The 8237-nt window shown below is 63.8% G+C and overlaps 1 protein-coding gene across 1 annotated transcript; it reads left to right on the top strand.

The window, feature by feature from the left end:
• Nucleotides 1-1246: 1246 nt before the first annotated feature.
• Nucleotides 1247-6823, top strand: MAPK15 (mitogen-activated protein kinase 15). The gene is made up of 14 exons (XM_087825201.1): nt 1247-1330; nt 2537-2635; nt 2844-2873; nt 2978-3068; nt 3613-3743; nt 3834-3997; nt 4163-4302; nt 5018-5075; nt 5434-5571; nt 5664-5769; nt 5898-6099; nt 6197-6330; nt 6439-6576; nt 6680-6823. Exons 1-14 carry the CDS (start codon nt 1262-1264, stop codon nt 6821-6823), a joined length of 1644 nt encoding a protein of 547 aa, XP_087681327.1. The 5' UTR covers nt 1247-1261.
• The last annotated feature ends 1414 nt before the right edge of the window (nt 6824-8237 follow it).

The raw sequence follows: 8237 nt of genomic DNA on the forward strand, positions 1-8237 counted from the left end.
TGTGACATGATAATTGATTTAATAAGTGTAATGAAGTTCACTCTGCAGATTTTTTTTTTTTTTCTTTCTGAAATTCACTGATGTTGGAATAATTGCTTATTGGCCACATTCTCAGTGGCAGAATGGCAGGGTCAAGATCTCCTCTGGCTTGGGGTTCATGGAGGAAGGGGAGAAAGAAGGGGCTGGGGTGGGCTCCAATCACAACCCCACTCCTGGCCTTGGAGCCTCCATGAGTCCAGCTCTTATTCCCTTCAGTCTGTCCAGACAGTTATCAGTCCTCCCTCCACTTCCATCGATGTGCCTTCTACTCTGCCCTTTGTCCTCATGGGCATGTAGCGTTTCAATTCACATTTATATTTAGGAAATACTCCCACTCGTTCAATGAATTTGCCATTTCATCTAAGTTATCAGGTATGTTGGTGTGAGGTTGTTAATAAACGAGGGTCATTATCTTTTCAATGTTTGAAAGGTTTGATAGGAATGTGCTGTCTCTCATTTAATTTTAATCAGTCCAGCTACATTTTATTCCGTTTATTCAAAGAACCAGCTTTTCATTGGTTTTTCTCCTTGTCCATTTCAGTGGTCCCTACTCTTATCTTTATTATTTCATTATCTGTACCTATTTTGGGTTTAATTTTCTTTGTTCTCTTTGTTTTCTTAAGGTGGAAACTTAAACTTTTCTAATATAAGCATTTAAAATTATAAATTTCCCTCTCAGGTTGCTTTGGCTGCATCCCACACACTCTCAGGTGTTCTCGTTTTCATTATCTTTCAGTTCAAAACAATTCATAATTTCCCTCGTCACTTCGACACACTGTTTATTTAGAAGTGAGCTGGTTAATCTCCTAATTTGGGGGGGGGGGGTGTGTCCAAATATCTTTGCTATTTATTTCAGTTCTGTGGGATCAGGGAACATAATTTGGCACCGCTGGGGATGGCGTGGGCCTCTGCCCCCATCAGCAACGCAATGGACGGGCTCCTGCGAGCGACGCGCCACCCGCCCGCGCGGCCGTCCCGGAGCCCGCAGGAAGGCCCCGCCCGCGGCCCGCACAGCGGGGGCCGCGGCCGCGGCGGGTCCCCGGGCAGAGGGCGGAAAGGGCACCGTCTCGCGCGCCGGGCGCCTGCGGGGGGCTCCGCCGGGCCCCGGGTTGGGCGGGGCTTGGGCTCGTCGGCCCCGCCCCCGGCCTGGCGCAGGCGCCCGGGAGGCGCCGCCGGGGTTCCCAAGGCGACCGGCTCGGCGGCGGGCCGCGCGCGCCCCGGCATGTGCGCGGCCGAGGTGGACCCTCGCGTGGCCCGGCGATACGTGCTGAGGCGGCGGCTCGGGAAGGGGGTGAGGCCCCCGCGCGGCACGCGGGCCGCGTCGGCCGCCGCCGGCGGGTTCTCGCTGCGGGGCGGCCGCGGGCTCGCCGCCGAGCCGGGGCCTCGGTTTCCTGCAGTCGGCCTGGGCGGCCTCCTCCCGGGACCCGCGGCAGGGGCTCGGCCCCGGTGCTGGCGCAGCGCGCCGCCCCCCTCCTGCCCGCGGCTGTCTCCCTGAGGCCGCGTTCCGCCCTGGGCGGCGAGGCGCACCTGCTGCAGTCGCGGGGGGGCGGAGAGGGTCAACGCGGTAGGCAGGGAATGGGAGCCAGAAGCCCGTGCATATCCGTGATTGTGAATGAGCATGTGGAATTGTGCCTGAGTGCACGTGAGGGTGCGTGACTGCGTGTTAATGGGGAGGGGGAAAAAGCGGTTCAGTCAGTGCACACAGCAAGTACAAAGGCCCTGAGGTCAGAACCTGCTTGGCTTTGGGGCGAACCGCAGAGTTGTTGAGACTGGATATAAGTGATCGGAGGTGGGACTTTGGGGACTTTGGCTTCCACTTTTTAAAAAAGATATCTTTATTGATTTTTCAGAGGGGAAGGGAGAGGGAGAGAGAGAGAAACATCAATGATGAGAGTCATTGATGGACTGCTTCCTGCACACCCCCTCCCCTGTTGGGGACTGAGCCGAAACCCAGGCATGTGCCCTGACCAGGAACCAAACCACCATCTCCTGGATCACAGGTTGCTGCTCAACCACTGAGCCATGCTGGCCAGGCTTGGCTTCTGTTTTTAGTGATGCAGAGAGCAGGCTCACCCTGCCTGTTGAGGATGGGGATGAGGGGGAGCAAGGGAGATTAATCAAGATGTCAGTCTCCACTAACCAGGTGAAACATGCAGGAGGCTCAGGCTGAGGTGGGGGCAGCAGTGATGGTAGAAATGGCCAGATTCTGAGGCATTCTGAAGGAACCAGCAGGATTTGCTGACAGGCTGGATAGAGTATGTGAGTGAGGGGTTAAGGTGCTTGGAGAAGGGTCCTGCCCTGGACCCCAACCCACCCTGGCCTCCATCTCCTCTTGCTGTCACCCTGCTCCAAAAGGTGCTGGGGTCCTGGGCAGCCTGCAGTGCCCTTACCATACTCCCATCCCTCCCTGCAGCCAGAGCAGGAAGGAGGAGCCTTGTCTGCAGGGCAGTCTGGTAGGGGGCTGGTGGGGCAGGAGGCTGACCTCACTCCTCTCCAGGCCTATGGAATTGTGTGGAAGGCCGTGGATCGGAGGACTGGCGAGGTTGTGGCCATCAAGAAAATCTTTGATGCCTTTAGGAATAAGACAGATGCCCAGGTAATCAAGGGAGGAAGTGTGGGAAGGGGTGAGGGCAGTGCTGTGGGCTCACCCCTGATGCTTTGGTACCTGGAAGCCCAATCACAGTGTGTTTCTGGCACTGCTCTGAGAAACAGTACCCATGGTTCAGTGGGTGTGTGGGTGAAGAACACCAGCCCCTCTGGGTCCTTCTGGCTTTGCACACACTTGTGTTTCTGTCTCATTCCAGAGAACGTTCCGGGAAATCATGCTGCTCCAAGTAAGTGGCCAAGGCATCTGCCCACTTCCCCAGGTGCATTCTTCCCAAACTGGGGGAAACCTGGCCCCTCCACCCCAGAACACAGATCCTGGCTCTCTCCTCAGGAATTTGGGGACCATCCAAACATCATTAGGCTACTGGATGTGATCCAGGCGGAGAATGACAGGGACATATACCTGGTGTTTGAGTCTATGGGTGAGCAAGGCCTCATCAGCCCCCAGCTTCACCTCTGTCCTAGCTTTGGACAACCCCCCTCCCCCCCCCAGTGACCTGGCTCCCTCTGTATGTCTCTCTGCTGCTCAGGTCCCTGCAGTGGCCAGCACCCTCACCTTGGGCAGTGTCCCTGTGCCCAAGGACAAACAGTCCTTGGCCGACCCTGACACTAACTACCTTGACTCCATCCCCACGAGGCTCCTGCTTTGTTCACTCTTCACAGCAGCCCTTTCCTTTCTCTACTCGTTTTATAAAACAAAGGCACAAAATAAAGTACTAAAAATAATTCCACAAACTTCTTGCTGTACCAACAAAGACAGTGAGCAGGTCCAAGAGCCCTGTGGGACCACTGGGAAGTGTACACGCCCAGGACATGGCCCTGAGGATGGCCAGTGGGACCTGGGGACTTCAGGCAGTGGGCAGACAGAGGTGCACCTGTGAGGGTTCAAAGTAGGACAGGCCTACCTGCTCTCTCCAGGACCCCGGGGTTAACCCAGACCCCCTTACTAAATTGCATGCCCCTTAGACACGGATCTGAATGCCGTCATCTGCAAGGGCACACTGCTGAAGGACATCCACAAACGCTACATCTTCTACCAGCTGCTGCGGGCCACCATGTTCATCCATTCAGGACGCGTCATCCACCGGGACCAGAAGGTGCTGCCCAACCTCTTTCCACTGCCCCCCAGCTCCGTGTGCACCCACTGTCCTGGCCCATCAGCCCTGAGCCCACCTCCTCTTCCCCAGCCATCTAACGTTCTCCTGGATGCCAGCTGCCTGGTGAAGCTCTGTGACTTTGGCCTCGCCCGCTCCCTCAGTGGCTTCCCTGAGGGGCCTGAGGGCCAGGCCCTGACAGAGTACGTGGCCACACGCTGGTACCGTGCTCCAGAGGTGCTGCTGTCCTCGAGCTGGTAACAGTGACACCCTCCTATCCTGTTGCCACCTTCCCTTTCAGGCCCCCCATGTCCTCTTGCCCAGCTAGGGCCCCTAGGCCTTCCTATGCCCCCACACGTGTCCTCACCCACCCCTTCCCAGCCGCCTTGATTTTCCCTTTTCCAAGCCTGCCTCTGCCCCAGGTACACCCCTGGGGTGGACATGTGGAGCCTCGGCTGCATCCTGGGAGAGATGCTGCGGGGAAGGCCCCTGTTCCCTGGCACTTCCACATTCCACCAGATGGAGCTGATCCTCCAGACCATCCCACCACCATCTGAGGAGGGTGTGTGTGTGCGGGGATCCACTGGGCAAGAGCACAAGGCTGTGGGGAGACAGTGCCCAACAGGCCAGGACTAATGGGGAGGATGACAGGCTGGGTCCAGAAGCCTTAGGAAGACTGGAAAACGCTGGGCAACAGGGAGGAGCTACTGGGGGTTTCAGGAAGCACCTGGACAGTCTGCAAGGCAGGTAGGGCCTGGCCTCATGTGTCCTCGAGGGTCCAGCAGTGCCCATGAAGGCTCTAGCCAGGTCAGGACAAGAGTGCTAGTCCTCTGAGTGGTGGTAGGGGCAGAACCCACACTGTTCTGGGAGCTGGGGAGGGGAGGTTGGGGGAAGAGGTGGGAGAAAGCAGCAGTGGGGGCATAGTGGAGCATACGGGGTGTCCTTCTTCCTCTGAGGGGGGTGGGGCAAGAGAGGCAAGGACCAGGTCATGGGAACCCCATTCTCTCCCCAAGTCTCCACTTTCTTGGGTGGAAAGGGCAAGGATGGAGGTGTGTGAGCATGGCCATATGGTGAAGGTGTAAAGTTGTGCAAGGGCAGGCACAGGTGCGCATGCCCATGTCCAGATATTCAAGGTCTGAGCTCTGCCAGGCAGCCCCAGACCTGGAGAGAGGAGGTCACTCCAGGGGCCAGAGGGATGGCTGGACCCAGACTTCCCTGAGCTGCTCCATCAGACCACCCCCTCCTGATCACACCACCTTCTACCACCCACCCTGCAGACCTCCTGGCTCTTGGCTCAGGCTACAGTGCCTCAATTCTGCACCACCTGGGGACCTGGTGAGTTGCAGGTGCTTGGGAGCCCGACTCCAGCACTCTTCCTGTATCCTTGCTTACCAGTCTAGACCCCAAACCAGCAATCGTTGGTCATACTAAAAAGAGGTCCCCAGTGTGGGCCCAGCTCAGGGTAGGGTGGAACCCACAGGAGCTGCTTTGAGTGGGTGGGTGGAGGACAGTGGACAGGAGGGGACCGGAAAGCAAGGCAGAGATCTGGTGACCCTTCCAGAGGGTGGTGAATGAGTTGAGGGGATCCAGAGACAGTTAAGTGGGGCAAGGCAAAAGGTTGAGCTTGGGTCACAGATGTGGATGTGCGGAGGAGCCCAGACCTGGAAAGGAGAGAATTCACTGGTACCAGCAGGCCACAGCAGACGCTGGACACCCTCCTGCCGGTGGACACGCCTCCAGAGGCCCTGGACCTCCTCAGCCGACTTTTGGTGTTTGCCCCGGACAAGCGGCTTAGCGCAGCCCAGGCACTGCAGCACCCCTACGTGCGGAGGTAGGGGTGGGAGGCGCTGAGCTCCGTGGGAAAGGCTGGCTTCACCGCAGCCTGCCTCACTTCTCCTGCACCTGCCTCATGGGCTCCTGCAGGTTCCACTGCCCGGCCCATGAGTGGACACTACAGGCGGATGTGCAGCTCCCAGTGCACGAAGGAGTCCAGCTCACAGCCGCTGAGTACCGGAGCCGCCTCTATCAGGTGCTGCAGACTGCGACCCGCATCATTTCCCATCCACTGCCCCCTCCAGGTGTCCCCTTGCCTAAGAGTTGCTCCCAATACTCTCACGCCCAAGGCTCGCCCCCCTGAGCACCCCTTCCCTCCCACAGATGATCCTGGAGCGTGGGGACAACAACCGCATTCTGAGAGAGAAAGACCTGGGGGATGTCCCATCAGGGGCAGAGCCCAGCGCCCCCCTGCCCCAGGCGTGTGCACTCACACCCAGAGCCATCCCCCAGCTACCCTCCCTCTGGCCTGCGCAGGATCTTGGACACAGGCCTCAGAACAGCCCTGGCCACGATCTCCCTCACGGTGTGTGATCTGAGCGGGCTCGGGCCCTTAGGTGTGGGCCCACCAACCCTCAGGCCCAGGACTTCTAACCCCAGGGCTCATCCTCCTACCCCCACAGATGCCCCCTGGGGAGCCAAGAATGTCCCCAGGCAGAACTCCGCCCCCCTGCTCCCGTCTCCACCCCCTGGAGGTCCTGGGAGAGGGGAAAGGCTCCTCGGGGCATCGTTGGAATACCCCTCAGCACCCTCGCGGGTAGGTCGTGCACGGGTGGGCATGGGGGACCCCTCCGCTGTGCCTTTGGGAAGGCGGACAGCACCCCAGACCCGCGACCGGCAGTGACCCCCTGACTGCGCTTCCCAGGTGCAGCCCCGGGGCCAGGGGGCGGGGCCTTCCCCGGCCGCGCAGGCCGCCGCCCGGGTGGCCGTCCACGCGCTTGTCCGGAAGGACCGGGGCCCGGCGCCCGGGGCGAGGGCGGCGGGCGCTCGGCAGGTGAGCCCGGCCCCCAGCCCTCCCCTCCCCGCCTCGCTCGGGGGTCGCTTCGCCCGCCCCAGCGCTCAGGGCCCCCGCTGCTTGCAGGGGTCTCTCTCCCGTCCTGGGGCAGCCGGGCTCCGGCCCCGGCCGGAGGACGTCGGGCGCTTCGGCCTCGCGGGGGATGCAGGGCGCCCCGGGGGCCCTGCTCGGGGGCGACTCCCACGCCCGCGGGACCGTGCGCCGCCCGCCCCCGCCCCCAGGACACCCCGCCTGAGCGCCGCCCGCCCCCGCTCCCCGCCCCCGGGACACCGCCCTGAGCGCCGCCCGCCCCCCGGACCCCGCGCCTGAGCGCCGCCCGCAGCCGCCCCCGCCCCCCGCCCCCCGCGCCTGAGCGCCGCCCGCAGCCGCCCCCGGGACACCGCCCCTGAGCGCCGCCCGCCCCCGCCCCCGCCCCCGCCCCCCGGACCCCGCGCCTGAGCGCCGCCCGCCCCGCCCCCGGGACCCCGCCCCTGAGCGCCGCCCGCCCCGCCCCCGCCCCCCGGACCCCGCCCCTGAGCGCCGCCCGCCCCGCCCCCGCCCCCCGGACCCCGCCCCTGAGCGCCGCCCGCCCCCGCCCCCGCCCCCCGGACCCCGCCCCTGAGCGCCGCCCGCCCCCGCCCCCCGGACCCCGCCCCTGAGCGCCGCCCGCCCCCGCCCCCGCCCCCCGGACCCCGCGCCTGAGCGCCGCCCGCCCCGCCCCCGGGACCCCGCCCCTGAGCGCCGCCCGCCCCGCCCCCGCCCCCCGGACCCCGCCCCTGAGCGCCGCCCGCCCCCGCCCCCCGGACCCCGCCCCTGAGCGCCGCCCGCCCCCGCCCCCGCCCCCCGGACCCCGCGCCTGAGCGCCGCCCGCCCCGCCCCCGGGACCCCGCCCCTGAGCGCCGCCCGCCCCGCCCCCGCCCCCCGGACCCCGCGCCTGAGCGCCGCCCGCCCCCGCCCCTCGGACACCGCGCCTGAGCGCCGCCCGCAGCGGCCCCCCGGACACCGCCCCTGAGCGCCGCCCGCCCCCGCCACCGCCCCCCGCACACCGCGCCTGAGCGCCGCCCGCCCCCGCCACCGCCCCCCGCACACCGCGCCTGAGCGCCGCCCGCCCCCGCCACCGCCCCCCGCACACCGCCCCTGAGCGCCGCCCGCCCCCGCCACCGCCCCCCGCACACCGCCCCTGAGCGCCGCCCGCCCCCGCCACCGCCCCCCGCACACCGCGCCTGAGCGCCGCCCGCAGCCGCGCCGCCCCGGTGCCCCAACGTCCGGCCGCCTCAGTCCGCTAACTTCCCCCAGTCCCGGCGCTCGCCACTCCTCCCCCCCCCTTTGCTTGGCCACGTCGGAGTCCCAGGAAGCTTGTCCAGTGAGGTTCCCGCTCCAGCCCCAATCACCTCCAATAAAGCCTTGTCTGTCCGCAGCCTACCTGCCTGTCTCTCGTCCTTAGTGAGGGACTCGGTCTTCACCGCCTTTCCGGGAGCCCATCCCCGTCCCACCCGTTACCCTGAGGTTCCTGTCTGCCCAGCATCCAGCCTTTCCCTCTAGGCTCATAGTGGTTCCTAAGGCGGCCTGCGGGGCGGGGGGCACCTTGGGGCTCGTCTGGTGCTACAGCATAGGGCTAAAGTTTGCAATATATAGTTGGGTGATTGCATATATTTGGGAACATGTTAAAA

The sequence above is a fragment of the Miniopterus natalensis genome, chromosome 16, assembly GCF_054644295.1.
Source record: "Miniopterus natalensis isolate mMinNat1 chromosome 16, mMinNat1.hap1, whole genome shotgun sequence".
NCBI lineage: Eukaryota > Metazoa > Chordata > Mammalia > Chiroptera > Miniopteridae > Miniopterus > Miniopterus natalensis.